At 37.6% G+C, this 17,314-nt stretch overlaps 1 protein-coding gene across 2 annotated transcripts in view; it reads left to right on the top strand.

Annotated features, from left to right (window-relative positions):
* sema3d (sema domain, immunoglobulin domain (Ig), short basic domain, secreted, (semaphorin) 3D) overlaps nucleotides 1–17,314 on the top strand; it is a 39,138-nt gene that overhangs the window by 9,902 nt on the left and 11,922 nt on the right. For both annotated transcript variants that reach the window (XM_052582139.1, XM_052582140.1), the window contains exons 2-8: nucleotides 1,728–1,930; nucleotides 10,596–10,756; nucleotides 12,196–12,258; nucleotides 13,429–13,548; nucleotides 13,680–13,773; nucleotides 15,252–15,380; nucleotides 16,641–16,783. In XM_052582139.1, coding sequence (XP_052438099.1) covers nucleotides 1,759–1,930; nucleotides 10,596–10,756; nucleotides 12,196–12,258; nucleotides 13,429–13,548; nucleotides 13,680–13,773; nucleotides 15,252–15,380; nucleotides 16,641–16,783 — 882 coding nt within the window. In that variant the 5' untranslated portion in view covers nucleotides 1,728–1,758. The remainder of the gene's footprint in view (nucleotides 1–1,727; nucleotides 1,931–10,595; nucleotides 10,757–12,195; nucleotides 12,259–13,428; nucleotides 13,549–13,679; nucleotides 13,774–15,251; nucleotides 15,381–16,640; nucleotides 16,784–17,314) is intronic.

Raw genomic sequence — 17,314 nt, forward strand, 5'->3', positions numbered from 1 at the left:
CATGCTGATATCCTCATGACACTTGCTCTCTGAGATCGCTCCCTCAGCCCCTTTAAATCTCTGCTCTACATGTCATGAATGCAGTATGATCCATCATAATCAAAGCTATCTGTGTTGCCGCCTTGTTCCTTAAATAAACAGACAAATCTGACTTATCTTAATGTTAGAGTTAGAGATATGTTTGTCTGATGTTGATAGATGTGCAGTATTAGAGGGACATTCCTTCGTGACAATGTATAGCTTTATCAGATGCCTTATAACTAGATGTGTTTTGGTTGCAGTAGGTCTTTGAAATATATGAACACTATTTGCATTAAATACATTATGGTGATTAATGTTCATCAAATAAATATGCTGCAATCTAAACAAACACATACAAACAAAAACAAACACATGCAGAATAATTACGGTAACAACACAGACTGGAAAACAAATATAAGCAATAGTAAAAATAAAATGTATATGATATATGACAAATCAAGTTACTTATACCGTTAATTGAAGTTGCTTTTTTTTAAACTTTCAGAGAACATTGCTGAAGAAATATTGAATACCTTGGGTTTAAGACTAAATTTAACCAGTTATTTGGTTCAGTTTTTCTTTTTCACCAACCACAATAGTCCTTATGTGGCCAAAGCATTTAGCTTTGAGTGCCATCAGGAAACACACAGAAAGCCTGTAATAAACGCTAGAAACATTTACACACTTGAATAATTTGGTTTCTGCTTATTAATGATTATCAACCCAAACTGGGTCTAATTAAATAGCCCAGTTTTTTTTTTTTTTTGCACTGTACTGTCATAGTCCTCATAATATATAGATATATAATGCATAATAATGGCGACATTATTTGGTAGGTGATTAGAAGTCTGACAGTAATTCTCTTGGAAATTTATTGTCAAAGATTATGTATATATATTTGGTGCTTTGGAAAAAAAAAACTATGCTTTAAAAGATGAATGTGAAATGAAACTTCTCAGGGAGGATTTTACTGTCAGCATGCCAAAAGCACAGCACACTGTCAGAACTCTCAAACCCTCGGGGTGAAAAGTCTCCTAAATTCACTAGCTGGTTGTTGAACAACATAGTATAAGTCCCTCCATGCCCCCTTTTCATTCCCTCTTTCACTCGTTCTTTCATTAAAAATAATAGGACTGTTTTGAGAGGCCCTGATCTGAAGTGTGTGAATCCTTGTTCTAAATGATTCCCTGCTGAAGGAAATCTCCTAATAAAGACTGACGACTACAGTTTTCTTACTTTCTCCCACAATTTCATGGCACTCTGTTGACTAATGAAGCAGAGATCCAGATCTGATTGTCGCCCCAGCCGAATACTGTTTGTTGAAGAAGTGAGAAAAGGAGACGGAGACAGAGCAGATGAAAGATGATGTGAGAAAATAAAAGAAAGGCATTTGAAAGAAGGCTGAAAGTGGCTGCCCTCATCAAGCTGACCATTTGTTTAGAGACAAACAGATATAGAAAGAGAGGGACAAAGTATGTGTGTTGGTGGACAAAAGAAAGGACTTGAATGGAGCAGCAGCTGATGCAGAGCTGCTAAAATGCATAGACATGCCTGAAAGAGTCCACAGTAAAGCAGCTGAACATTTGCTTTGGATTTAACAAGACCTCAAACACACACGCACACACATACATACACTGACACACCTCCCACAGAGATGCTCAGCCACTCCCTTAGATTACTCAATCTAACTGTCCTCTCCATCACAGGTCCACAGCAGCAGAACTCTCCCCTCTCATCATGAAGACTGCTGAGGAACCAGACAAACAAAGACAGAGGAACAGACATCAGCATCTCCGGATGGGGTGGTTCTCCAGTGTCTGGTGGTCTGCATTGGTCATGCTTTTCTTCTCTCTCCCGGAGGTGAACTCTATGAAGGAGAGTGTGCCAAGAGTTAAACTCGGCTACAAAGGTAAAGTTTGTCTTTGTTCAACTTTCAAACTTTATTTAGCATTGTTTATTCCAAAAAGCTATTACATTGCTCTATGTACATGATTTATTTCTAAAACTATCTATTAAATCTTTAGTGTTTTGCTGAATTTCTATGTATTTATTTGAAACATCTGCTCGAACATTTATCATTTTTAAAGGATACATTCTGAAGTACATGTAGGAATGTGATGAGAGGTTTACAACTCACTTGTATGAGGTCAATATTTAGACTGTGCATGTGACTGATTAAGAGTACATAAAGTTTGTGCTGCATATCACAGCAGCAGTATGCACATTTTGTATTTTGTATTAACTAGAAGCACACATACACTCTTCGCTTTCTAAATTATATATGTCCTAGACGTCTATTGTTTTTATATGAAGCTGATTTTAATTGTTATAGACAAAAAATTTGCAAAGGTAAAAAACTATATTTGGATACATACCTCACTGAAATGCTCATTAATCAGCTCATTATGTGGCCCTTTGTCATCCCATGTAGGAATCACAGCATTATGCATGATCATTCATGCCTCCTCGCATACCTTTTCTATACAAAAAGTATCTTCGAAAATTTAAATCAATATTTAGTTTTCTGTGAATGAGTGCGTAAGATGATTTTCATATCATTTTGAATCAAAAACTCTAGACTTCAAGATTTAGTTCTCAAAAGTCTTGTTTTATGGCCTAATTTCATTGACTTTAAAATGCTCACATATTATTGAAGACCAGTTTGTGCTGATTACAGTGTTATTAAACTTTAGCCATTAAAATGTTTATAAGCAACTCAAAAAAAGCAAAGTGAGTCAGGGCATGTCAAATCTTCTCCAGTTTTAAGACACTCAATCTAATGTTAACCTAGAGAAATGTTCGCTATATGTGTGCGGAAGCTGAACAGCAGCTCGCTCACTGCCAACAGATGGAAGCACTGGTGTGCTCACTTGATTTAAAAATAATCCCTCATTTTTGGTCATATAGGTTAGAGTAATACATCATTCAAATCTGTAAAGACTCTACATTTATTTGTGTGCACTCACAATTGTAAAATAATGAAAGGAAACTGTGAACTTGAACATCCGACTTCATCTCTTAATCCGAAAACAAAAAGCACTAGTTTTTCAAATGATTAATATGTTAATGCAGTCTCCTTACTGTTTTTCCCTGAAACATTCATACTCATTACTTCTGCCAATGCACTGTAGCAAGCTTTATGCATGGACTTGAGTACTTATTAGGCTATGTATTCAATTAAAGGCTCATTATAATGATTCAAATGAATGACTACTAGTCGACCAGAAAAATCATTAGTCAAGAGCAGCCCTAATTTCAACAGTATCTTACATTTTTATATCATAACTTTATTTCAAGCTAAAGTAACTTTAAAATTCTCATATCATAATGTAAGATTTGGTTCATATCTGTAACCCCTACTTCTCACATGTAAAAATCTAGTTGTATGCATTGCATGTACATCTGCATTTGTTTGTTTATGAGCATAGTTCTGTATATTTTGCTGTGTCAGTCGTTCTAGAACAAAATTACCATTTCATAATGAAAGGTAAAATAAGGACTTGACGACTAAGGTCTGAGATTTTACCTGGTACCTCATTGTAACTGTCTGCTTGTCTAGTGGTATTTGTTCACCACTGTTTCATGCTGTGAGTGCCCTATACCTCTACCTGTGGTTGTGTTTGATTGCTTGACTGCAGCTGCGGCTTCAAAGGTTTGATAAGTCAATAAGGCGTTAACTCTCTGATCTCAACAGTGATAGCATGAGCAAAACACATTTTAGCTTATCACTGGAGTTACGCTGACAACACCAGTGTGGTGCCACGCTCTGAAACACACACACATACTTATTTCTGGGCCAGATAAACGCATGATGCTATAAAGTGAGTGAGGCATAAAAGAAACAACTGTTAAAAGTAACAACATGTTGTTACTCATGTAAGTGCACTGACACATGGATTGTTAAAAGGCATGCATACTTTGTCCGCAGTTGTAGACGAATGATAAATCTCAACTGGGCTTTACAACATCAGTAGCAACTTTGATTAGATACCATGTTTTTTTAGAATATGTTTTTGATAGTGCTGACAAGTTATAAAGAATCCTTTAGACATTAATGTTTTTTTCTATCCAACAAGAAGAGATAAAAGTCCTTTTCTGTGCTTTGTCATTCTCTTCTGTGTTCAGTCCCTGCTTCGATTTGAGGAATTACTTGAATGCAGTGTTTGTTTTATGCCACTGAGGGAGATAAAAGTTATAGCTTAAAACTGACCCACAGTATGCCAGTACTACTGTAGCAGACCTTCATCTGTATCAGGAAACTCACGCCAATAAAAATATGAGAGGCTGTGCCGGGGCGTCTGTTTATTTTTAGTTTCTTTAGCATAAAAATCCTACATGCTGTGCGTCAGTTTGCCATAGCTGAGCTGGCGAGAATGACGTGAATGAGGGGAGAGAAAAGACAGTTGTCTGACTTGTGCTAGAAATTATGATTTGTGCATGCAATGACTTATAACTTGAAGAGATTTTCTTGAGTGTATAAAATTTAAATTTCAGCTCCATTCAACTATATTTTTATGGTCACAATCTGTTTTTGTTTAGTTTTTCTGATTCCCTTTCTCCTGCCTTGTTTGTTTCTATTGTTTTTGATTAATTTGCACATTAGTCATTATTAGTAAACTCCCTCCACCTGTTTTCCCCTGGTCAGCTGACTTATTTAAAGTCTTCTTTCTGTTTGGTATGTGGTCCGTTCTTGTTCATGTTTATTCATTGATCTGATTTGGATTTATTTACCTGTCTCCTGGATATTCTGATAAAAATACCTTTCTGTTGATCTCCTTCGTCCTCGTACATTTGTACATTATGCCTGGAGTAGAGGGACCGCTCCCTAGAAACTCACACCAGGGATTTCTTGGAATTGGTGTGCCTAAGGCACTATCCATCTCCAGCAACAGTGAGCGGTCCAAGTCACACCTCTCCAGAAGTGGTCCTCGGGACAACATTGCCGCATGTGTGGAGTGGGTGCTGGAGACTAATGAACTATATTTCTCTGTCTGCCCCACTCCCAAACCAGAAACCAACCAGCCGTCATCCTGCTGCATGGTGCTATTGCCAGAGCCGAATGGATGGACAGATGGAGAGCCTGAGCCTGCGAAATTGAGGGCTTGGAGGGAAGCCCTGCCCACACTCCTGCCACTGAAGGTGAGCTGCAGCCGGTTTCTGGGAAGTACTATGAGGAACTTATGGACATTTTCCAGATGAATTTAATAGACTGGTTTGGGGAGGCATTATCCAGTTCTCCTGTGTCTCCACTGATTCCGCCCAGCCCTGAATCTCCTACGTATCCGCTGGTTCTGTCCAGCTCAAGTCCTACTGGTTTCCCTTCCAGCCTCATTCTCCCGCCTTCTCTTAAACCAGCCAGTTCCTACACCCTATCTCTGCTGCTGCCTGTCAGTCCCTCAGCTCACCCTCAGTCAGTGCCATCTGGGTGCTCTGATCCACCTCGGAAGTTCCAGTCTGCAGTTCCGCCTTGGCATGATGATCCCCTGTCTACGCCCCCAGCCTCTGAGCCCTGGACTCTTAGCTCCCTTGTCTCCACCATGGCCCGTCATCCCACCAGCTCCACCAGGCTCCCTCGTCCCTCCGGCTCCATCTTGGTCAGTCACTCCAAGTCACTCGACACTCCGCCGCCTCGGGACTCCACTCCTCTGGCTTCGCCTCGTCACTCCATCCCTCCAGCTCTGTCAGGCTCCTTCCCTTCGGCTCCGCTTCCATCCTCAGTTGCTCCAGCTCTGCCACAGTATTATGAAGCCCCGCCTCGGTCACCTCAGCCCTCAGCTACACATTGGCCCACTGGATCCTCCGTGTCACCCTGGCTCTCCATCTGCATGGCTCCATCCTGGGCTCCTCATTCAAGTCTCTGTCAGTCGGCCCCCTGGTGTTGTCGGCCCTTCTCCACCATGGTTCCTCCGGCTGTGGACTCCACCATGGGCCGCTATCCTGGCTGGCCTCTGAAGTACCAACTGGCTCCTCGTGCTCTAGGCTCCTCCTTGGCTCCTTCCTTCATCCACTCCACCCTGGCACTATGGACCATGCTTCTTCTCCATTGCCTGCCACATGCCTGCCTCCTGAACCCCCACCCTCCCTTAAACAAGTTAAATGTACTGGGAAGCCCAATTATGGAAGAAAAATAAATCACAAAAAAAATAAGTTTACTTAAGTTTTAGTTTGTCTTAACACATTGCCATTGTTTTCCTGTTTTAAAGCATAGTCTAAAATGTGTGTATGTATATATACATATACTTACAGTGTTTCCCACAGACCTAAGGTCTTTGCACAGTGAGTCCAACATTTTTGCTCGTCAAAACATAAATACTCCTCACATTGTGTAAATCACATTTACACACTGCCTCCAAAACGTTTGTTCTGGATAAGATTACATTTTCTATGTTTTCGGCATCCATAACAAGCATTTTGATGGGAAAAGATTAATAAATTAAATTAATAAATAAAAACACCTGACTCTGTGTGCAGTGACCTTTACACTCTATTTGTGGTGGCATATATGCAAATTCATTATATGCCAGCAGGATGCACTTAGAGCGGGAGAAATAGAGGTTTCCCAGGTAAGGGCTGTACACAAAGCAGCGCTCTGCTCACAACACTGCTTTATCAGACATTATATGCAAAATGAAATGTTAATGAATTCCAAAATTGTGGCGTCAACATATATGAGTAGCAAAAGTGCCAGATCTGTAAAGCAATATATTATGACAGGGCCGTCTGTTAAGAGAATATATATATATATTTTTTTGCAATAGTCATTTAAAACGGTCTTTAATATCCTATTTTTAATATCCTATACATTTATGTATAATATATTGGTTCCTGCTGGGCTTTTTTACAAGTTTTTCTAATCCTTTAAGCTACCCTGAACAGGTCAGTTTGATCATAAAACAAGCCTTTTAGCTCCATGTTTGGTCCTTTTGGAGAGCTTGCAGAAGTACAGTCTTTCACAGTCCATCATCTGAGCAGATGCTCTCATAAAAACATCGACACCATTTCTGTATCACTGCACTCCTATAAAACAGTCATTATCCAGAAGTATGCAAGGCTGCGTGCACACCTCAAGACCGTTCGGCAGTACGTTCCTCTTGTTTTACTCTTAAAGGAAGGCTAAAAGGGGAACATCTGATCTGCCTTCGATATAGTACATCACATAATGTTCTGGAGTCCTAAATATTCTTTCTCTCGCTAACATCACTCCTAGCTGACAATGTCCAGGGAAACTCATCAAAATATTATCTTCAGGTTGTGTAAATATTTCTATTGAAGACAGTCTCCCTTGGCACGGGGTCTTGAGTGAGGGTAATAGATTGTTTTATGAGTGGTATATTTCCGTGTGTTTGACATAAAGTGTACATGCATGATGGTATAGACATGCATGACAGAGTCATGAACATGAAACATGCAAACACAAAGCCTTGTTTTTCAACAGGAAAACAGCAATTTTAGAATTCACAGTATAGTTTACAATGAATTTATAACTATATGGCTCCCAGCTGGCTGTGGCTCTCTAAACAGATGTAAATATGGTCATGCGTCTTCCTAATGTATTGCACACAGAGTTACACTATTTTCCACTAGTTTGGCTCTCTTCCCAAACCGCAGGCAGGATATTGATTACACCTAAGAGTGTAATCCTCTACCATCTGAGAAATCTTAAAAGAAGTCTTGCTCTGTGACATTAGTGCTCTTTTTTTGGCGAATAGCTGGGGGTACCTTAATTTGTCATCCACTTAAATTGTGCATTACTTCATAGGTTTGTATTTCACTCATCAACTTTTATGCTTTGCCATTGCCTGAAGATAAATGATCTACCTGCAGGGCTGAAATAGCTAACAGTGTGAAGGTTGAACTGTACAGCACAATGTTAAGATTGAACTGAATGGACAATACTTTCTTTATGGGTCCACGGGGAGTCTGCATTTCTTATAAGAATAATTGTTAAACCACTACGGTCAGCAAACCACAGAAGTGAAGCATTACACTACAAGCTTATACAATTGGACTCATAAGAAGTTCTGGTTAGAGTCCATTTGCTCTGTGGCATGGAAGTATATTTATATATATTTTTTTTATTTTAATATGAGCTACAAGCTTGCATGTTCCAGGGAAGATGATGAAAATTGTTCATTTTAAAATCTGTGGAACACAAAAGGAGTTATTTATACCAGAATGTCTAGATTACTTGTAATCCATTACATGTACCTTTTTTTAAAGTGACTACTAAAGTAATGCATTAACAATGCCAGTTACTTTTGCTTTCCCATTTAGTGACTTACTAAGACTCTTGTCCCTATATTGGGAGACACTGGAGGGAGATGTCTTTGCTGGTGACCTTTGATGATCCAGTTTAACCATACTAATAACCATAAATGACTTTACATAAACTTACAACCGTGCTTCATTGTTTTTTTTTTTTTTTTTTTTTTTTTTTATGATTGTTGAAGAGTGTTGAACTTTCTTCTCCTGTGTTCTACTGTTCAGACATGAATTTACTTTTCCTTCAGCCTGAGGTTTATTCATTACACTTTTTGGTGTGAAGGGGCTTTTATATTTGCTATAAATAGAACTCCTTATATTAAAAACAATCAACTCCCGCTCATATTAAAAAGTAACGGGAAAGTAACGGAAAAGTAATGTAACTCAGTACTTTACATAAAAAGTAACTAAGTGACGTAATTAGTTACTTTGTAGGGATTAACGCAATATTGTAATGCATTACCTTTAAAAGCAACTTTCCCCAACACTGCTATATTCCCTTGTTCATACAATGAACAATGAATATTTGGTGAATAATGACTTAAATATGCATATTGGAGTTATCTGGACTACCTTTACTAGTTTTTCTTGGGAGCTTTACAAACATTGGTTCTGTTGAATGGAAACAAGAATCTCAAACATTCTGCTAAATGTCTCCTTTCATATAGAAGAAATCATATACCGTAGGTAGGAACTTTATATAAAATATAAAATTTCTCCTCATTATATTGTCTCTGATATTAATTAGGAAAGAACATTTAATCTTTGTAATGAATTTGTCAAATGTACATTTTAAATATCCTCAAAAAAATCATTGTCTAGCTGTAATTTACAGACTAATTCTCTTAGGGAATGCGAGAGTTGATTCCCTTAGGGGTGCATATAAAGCTCCAGAACTCCAGATAAATCTCTGAAGACTTCATTGCTAAGCAGAGATCTTTCAGCAGGGCTCTGACCTTAAACTGTTTGCAGAGTAGATTAGCATCAGATAGTAAAGCATTAGCATGAATGGGGTTTTATTTTGAAGAGGATTTTTTGTCTTATAAATATTGATCAGAAATGACCCATCCTTGATATTGCACCCCAGAGAATAAATAGTTAAATCCTCTGATTTATTCAGCTTTTTGACACTCTAGACTCCTAATCCTGATGCTCCGTGACCCACCCCTCGTATGGCTGTTTAAACGATACATGTACATGGCAGACACGCAGGGAGGTAGCTGAAAACTGAGAGATGGAAAGAATGAATGTGAAATGGTGTGTATATGTGAAATTCAGAATTAAACAGAATAAAAAGAGGATCAAAAACATAAATGAGTCTACAGAACTGCTTTCCGTGGTGTTTTAAGTGCACACTGCCAGATTTTCTTGCTTTGAGGCTGCTGGCAGATGGTTATGTTTGTGTGCAAGGAGAGCAGAACTTAAGGTGGAGAAATGTTAGGACTCTGTCCAAGTCTACTAAGACTGCATGCTTTAGTCAAATGCCATTACGTGTTTTAAAAATATCCTAAGAATTATGTATCTAGAGAGTTCAGCTTGTACGTACCAAAGAGAGTATGAACAAGGCTTAACAACGTCACCTTTACAGATTTTCCACCTCTCTTATATTGGTGTTGATAGCCTGAAACCTTTAAGCTTATTTGTGCTATCATGACAACTTTTGGCTTACGCTTATTGTTTGCAAACGCAAATCTGAATTTAGCTGTCTAAGCTGTTAACCGGCACTCTTCAGCCAAAATAACAGAATGTGTCATTGGTCCCTCAGAGAGAGGAAGAAGTGAAATATGAAACCTACAGCAAATGAACCATCGAGCTAATCTGCCGCTGTGTTGATGTGTGAGAAATGATAGGTGGAGCGATTAGATCCAGCTGAATTCTCAAACAGCTCAGAGGCTTTTGGTTCATGTTTGGCAGGCGAAGTAAGGGCTGGAGCAGGGAGGTTTAGAAGAGGGCTGATGTTAAAGAGAGGATGGAAACTTATCAGGATGGAATCTGAACACATAGATGACAGATAGCCCCGAGGATATGGTTACTGTAGATGATACGGAATGTAGAAGTAAATTTATGCCTCTCATTATCTTAGAAGTGTAAGAGATTTGGAAGAGAGGGGTATAGCAGTGATATGATAATATATATGTTTTTTTTATTTCTACAATGCAATGCTTAGACAAATGCACATTCTTGCACAAAGTCCACACATAAAGCTCTTGCAAAAGTCTCTATTCTGATACACAGTTTATTTAATATATTTGTGCATATAGTACATGTTATGTGTTTATATGTGTGTATTCACCCTCATTTGACATCTACAGAACTGATCCATTCTCGAAGCGTGGTACCGTTTGTGGGTTCCAGCGAGGGGCAGCGATTTCAGACAGTCCTATTGGATGAAGAGAGAAGCCGATTACTGCTGGGAGCCAAAGACCACATCTACCTACTGGACCCAGACGACATAAATAAACACCCCAAAAAGGTTAAATACACACACCTTAAAAGGCTCACACCTGCAGACATGCAGAATCAGGTCTCTGTGAAAAGGAATGTAAAGACTTTACACTATGTGTGGTCTGGGGCAAAACAGAACACATTTTTCCATAGAATAATTTAGAAGAGCATTCACCCATTCTCAGACTGGTTGACAGATTTCTTTCATTTAAAAAATATAATTATAATAGATATTGTTTCTTGATTTACCATATTGTTTAGTCAAATGGTGGTCGCTTTACTGCTCCAAGAGCCTATCCCCAAGTCAGATTAATTTGATACATTTTATGTTTTTATTTATTTGTCTGTTCTTTGTCAAACAGGTGCATGTTTTATTGTGGGAAAAAATATATATTTTCCCTTTTGTTTTGATATAAAACTGTTGACTGGTAATACTTCTGTACTTGGACAACATAATCTGGTTTAAACTCAGTACAAATCAAAACTGTTTATACCTTTCTAATCTCACAAAAATGGCTGTTAGCATGGCGTGAGAGTCTCTAGATATGTTTAGCTTATGAATACATTAATGGCAGTAGTATTTCTGTGCATCTCTGCCTCAAGAGCTCCTTTTAGTGCACTTTGTACTTTCACTTTGAAAAGTTCTCACAGTTATTTCACTGTCACATCTAGATATTCCCACAGCATCTCCCCACAGAGCTCCTGAGCCGAACTCAAACTTAAAGTGCATTGTGTCATGTGTATCATTTATTAAGTATATATTTGAAATATATGTTTTGGGCAATGCATATATAATTGAATAACATTTTATTATCTTAAAAGTATGCAGAGGTGGAGGAAGAGCTCCAACTGCATAAAAATGGTCTTTCTGTTGTGCTGACCTGTGCATGCGAGTGTATGTGTTTATGTAATGTGTTTGTCTCATGCACTTGTTCTCATTTGTATAGTGGAGAATGCGAATTGAGCCCATTTTCAGTTTGTGGTAGGCACGCTAATCTTCAAAGTACCATCATGTAAAGTCATCTCACGAGCATGTGTAATCATGGATTGCTTATTACATGTAGAGACGGCTCTGGTAGGTCAAGGTCAAAGGTCAGGCCTGTGTGTGCTAATCGCTTAAGCTTTATATAACATGCATGCAGAGACAGGGCCAGCAGCCCCTTCATCACTCTTTATCTGTTCGTCATCCTCCCTCTCGTGTGTTTGTACAGTATTTCACATGTACAGCTTTTCATCTGTTAAATACACAATGGATTAAACTCTGTTTAAAATCCTACTTTGAGCCTCAGCCTAATCTCAGTCCAAATCAAAGTTTTTGTACAGTTTACACTTCATGGTTGAATTACCTTTCTGAAACAATTCCATTAGAGACAATTGTAAACACTGACTGTATAAATTACAAGGTATGTGTATTTTTTTTTTTTCCTGAATTGACTTGCTTTTTGTGTGTATGTTTCTCACTTTCAGCTAAGCTGGCCAGCTCCAAGAGACCGGGTGGATATGTGTATACTGGCTGGCAAAAACCCTTTTGTAAGTATCAGTCAGTGTGTGTGTGTCTTTATTTAACCCTCTAACACTTTCTATTCTGTTTTAATTCCACTTTATCTATTTATTTTTTTGTTTATTATTTAGAGTATCATTTCGTTAAAGAAATAATTTCATATTTTTCATAGTAATAATTATAAAATTAAGAAAATAAATTATTAAAGTTATAGTTCACCCAACCAAAAATGACAACTATGTCATCATTTACTCACATTGTCCAAAAGAGTAGGGTCTTTGTAATCAGTTTTATCAAACAAAATATTTCTTGCTGGACCTACTTTTTGTAATGCCGGTTTAATGCTTTACACAAAAATGACTTTAAATTATCTTTTGGGAGTAATTTCTCCGAATATGATGTGCGATTAATTAGATTAATTAATCACCATATCATGTAATAAATTAGATAAAAATGTTTAGTTGCTTACCAGCCCTATAAGCTTTATATTTTTTTCTTGTCTACTTATTTGTATTTATTTATTTGTGTGTTTGTGTGTGTGTGTGTGTGTGTGTGTGTGTGTATTTAAATGCCTTGCTTCATAGGCTAACCGGGACTTGTCATTTGCACTTACATATTGTTGCTCTTTTGTTAGTTTTGATTGCTTCAGTTTTCCTAATTTGTAAGTCACTTTGGATAAAAGCATCTGCTAAATGACTAAATGTAATGTAAATATATGTTTGTTGAATGAACGTTTCAATAAACAGACTGTTCTCTCTAACTCAATCCTGTCTTGTGAAAGAGACCTGTAAACAATTTGCTTCAGACCTCCACTGCATGTCTTTGCATGTTTCATGATCTCCACAAAAATAAGCTGCACAACTGTTTTCAACATTGATAATAATGTTTTATTACCAACCTTTAAACAGTAGTGTATATTATATCTCTTCATCCCAAAATGATTTTTAGTGAATGTATTGAGTCAGTTCCCTCAACCAAGGTATTTTTAAACAGAATATTGATTATTTTGTCATCTGAAATCTTGCAAACTTATTTTTGTGAAACACTTAAGTATACTGATAATATACGTCATGGTAAAGGCCACTTTGTTAGATAGTTTGCTTACTAATACAATGATATCGATACACTAAACGTGTTATAAATATCCAAATCGTTTTTAAGGCCACTTCACATGCTCTCTCTTTCTCTCTCTACCTCAGACCGAATGTGCTAATTTCATTCGAGTTTTACACAGCTATAACCGGACTCATGTCTATGCCTGTGGTACTGGAGCGTTCCACCCCTCCTGTGCTTTCTTAGAGGTCAAAGGTCACAAAGAGGCAAGGAATTCAATTGACTGTTTCCACACAGATTATATTGAGGTTTTCTGTTTGATTCACTGGTATTCTTGAAAATGTGTTAAGTCATTTATGGTAAATATGTAATGGTGAGTGTTTTGTGTAATCATCAGGACAGCTGGCTGCACCTACACAGCAACACTGTGGAATCTGGACGAATGAAATGTCCTTTTGATCCACACCAGCCCTTTGCTTCAGTACTCACAGGTGAACCTCTAACAGATCGTTCACAAAACAAAAACACAAACCTGATGTAAAGAGCATTTTACTCTTTGCACGTGATCGGCTTTCTCCCACGAAAAACCTGTTTCCTCTGTACTGTCTGTCGGAAAATAGTTTTTGGCTTCAAGTTAAACCGACCCTTATGTTTCCAATGGAGAGCAGAGAAGTGTCACACCCTGTCAAGAGTACCAGCTGTAAACGTTACTTTTTTTCTTGTGCTTCATTTTTGTGGGTTGTATTGAAGCCTGAATATTTACCAGCTGAACAAAGTTTGATTAATTACAGCCATTAGTCATTACAGATCCTTCCTTCCTACCAGAAATTGGAAGCTATAATGTAATCTTCATAAAAAGACCTGAACTAGGACAGTTAAAAAAAAAAAAAGTTTACTCTAAAGGGAACATTTTTAACATTTACTCACTGTCTAACGTTTTGAAGAAATATAATGCAATGAAAACATTTTGTGACAAGCTCCAAAAAAAAAAAAAAGCTTCTTAATAAAGTAAACAAGCAGATTCAAGGTGCAGGTTGGAAGATATCAAAATAGTGTAAAGAGGATATAAACACTCACTTGCAAATAAACTACTTTATTTAATCATCCAAGGTTTTTGAAAATAGTTCTTGGTTAATTAAATAAAGTAATTTATTTGCAACTAAGTGTGCAGTTATATATCCTCTTTACAAAGCTAAAAAAAATAAATAATAATAATAATTAATTATCTTAAGTCATACAGCATTGTGTGCGTAATGGTCTATAATTTAAGTAAAAAATGTATGTTAAAATCCAAAAGCGGCATATGAGCTTTTTTACTTGTGGTTGAACTCCTCCTTCAACACTGTGGCTGAGTGTGTTTGTTTATTTACATGGACAGCCATAATCAACAGGGAACAACTCTGGGAGAACACAGAGCACGTTCTCCCCGATATCATCGAGATTTGCTCCAAACCACATACATAAAGAGAAGGGTGAGGTAGGGTGGAGGTCCAAACACCAAATGATAACTCAGATAGAAATCACTAAGTGATTCTAAAAACATAATCCATGATCCCATTTTAGCTGTCATGGATATTATGGTTATAGTAATTTATTTATGAAACTGTATGATTGTATGACCTCGGTTGGGCTTGTATATCACACTGTAAAAAAAAAAACGAAACTACATTTTAAGTGGTTGCAAACTACTTATTTTAGCTACATTAATAAATAAATAAAACAATGTTGAAAGTAAATCCACTAAATTTGTTTATTTAAATGTAGCTAAAATACATTTATTGCAACCACTTACCTTAAAAATATTAGTAAATTCAATGAATGTTTTTTTTTTTTAGTGCACGTGTGAGGAAAAGAGAACAAGAGAATGCTGATTCTGATGACTTGATGGTCAGCTGTAGTAAACGTGCTTGCCGCCCAACTGACCGCAGCTCTATGTTTACGCTAAGATGCTCCCTTTTTATGTTTTCAGATCAGTATCTCTATGCTGGCACGGCGTCTGATTTCCTGGGCAAGGACAGCACGTTTAGCCGTTCTCTTGGCCCACCCCCAGACCAGCAGTACATTCGCACTGACATCTCGGAGGACTACTGGATCAACGGTCAGTGCTCCACACAAGGCCACTTCAATACACTTCAATACCAGCCCTCAGTAAATTACAAAGAACCTGTTTAGCTTAGTTTTTAGGTTTAATTTATTGCCCTTGAAAAGTTCTGAATGAGTGAGTTTAATAAGAGAATTTTGCAGTGATGGTTAACATGTTGCATTTTTGTTTTTTGAAAGAAATCAATTATGTTCACTAAGGCTGCAATTATTTGATCATACAGTAAAAGTGTCTATTCTTTAATAGTATATTACAAAAAAAAAAAATAATCAAAAAAGAAGTCTAAACTTTTGTGTCCCGTAAATGGTAGTGTATATAAAAACAGCATTTGGCCACACACATACTGTATGCTCACACTCTTGCTAACACACATACATAACATAAGTGACAGAATGGGAAAACCCAGAACCACAGAAAATAGCAAAGGCACAGTCATTAATACACTGATACCACAAACTGATTTATTCTGACAGTCTGTGGAAAAGTTATTACAGCATTTAAATATGCCGCATTTGAGGTGTTGCCTGTGTGTCTAGGATATGTAACTCACATGGTTAGGAGAAAAGATCCTTAATTCATTAAAATTAATGAGTCAAATCACCCAGCATAGAAAAATAAAATAAAATTGTGTGTGTGAGTTGCCAGAGTGTACAAAATTACAAAAATAACTCAACCTGAGGTTTTTAGATATACTCATAAATGTGTCAAATAGCTCATACATATTATATTTGGACTTCCACCTCTTAAATATCTTGAAAAACTAAATGTGAGACAGTATATCTTCTGCTTGGACTCTGAATAATTCTGAGAGTAGTGACACTCCTATCCTTTATACCAACTGCTGGCATTTTCATCTCCTCTTCTCTCCTCTCTGTTTGGGTCTGAGTCATTTGCAGAGTACAGCATAATACAGTCTTTGTCTAGTCATTGAGTTAATGACTGTATTTCTTCCACCTTTGGTTTCCTCCTTAATGTTAGAGCTCTTCTAGTGGCTGATGCAATTTAATGGAGTTTAAACCCACACAAGACTATTTCCATTCCTAAACACCCATTAACAGTCTGCTGTGAGTCTAAAAGGAAATGCCTAGCATTTACACTAAACAGTAGGATACAGTTTTGACTTTATACTCAAACAAACAAACAGTGAGTCTTAGCTCCTTTAATAGGCCTCCACACTTTCTTGTGAGTCTTATAAAGTAATAAAGGATTGGTATCACAGAAATAAATGACCACCTTTTTTCTCTTTTGTCCCAACAGAGGGCAAGTTTATTTCTGCCCATCCCATCGCAGACACCTACAACCCTGATGATGACAAGATTTACTTCTTTTTCCGTGAGGCATCTCGTGATGGGAGGACTACGGACAAGAATGTTCTGTCTCGTGTCGCCCGAATCTGCCGGGTAAGACCTGTCCTCACGCTGCCTGATCAGAGAGGAACTCACCTCATCTCTCTGATCCTTCTTTAGCACATAAGATTAAATGTGCATCCCTTGGGATGAAAGGCTTCCTGGTACATTCCCCTTGATGTGAATTGCTGAAAGCGGACCAAAAGACTGTTGTCAGGCAGGGTAAATCATAGCAGAGGTCTGGCCATATAATTGCTGCCAAAGTCGTTGTTAATGATGACAGTGGAAGGCCCCTTGCATAGTGAAATAAGTGTGCTAAGTGACTCCATGTTAACACATTGTGTTCTGCCCATCCCTTAACAACAGTTCACTATGAAGGATGGGGGCGTTACACAGAAACCATCCATAAATAAGTCAGATTTGAATTCATCTGAAGTCAAGATAAACTATGGGGTACAACAGTTCAAACATCACACTGACCGCAAATGCATCATTTTTACATCCATGAAAAACACTGTGGGAAATGAACTCCATACACAAGGTCGCTCCCTAAAGAAAGTGATTAATTGATTCCCTTCACAAAGG

This window comes from Carassius gibelio, chromosome B18 (assembly GCF_023724105.1).
Source record: "Carassius gibelio isolate Cgi1373 ecotype wild population from Czech Republic chromosome B18, carGib1.2-hapl.c, whole genome shotgun sequence".
Classification (NCBI taxonomy): domain Eukaryota; kingdom Metazoa; phylum Chordata; class Actinopteri; order Cypriniformes; family Cyprinidae; genus Carassius; species Carassius gibelio.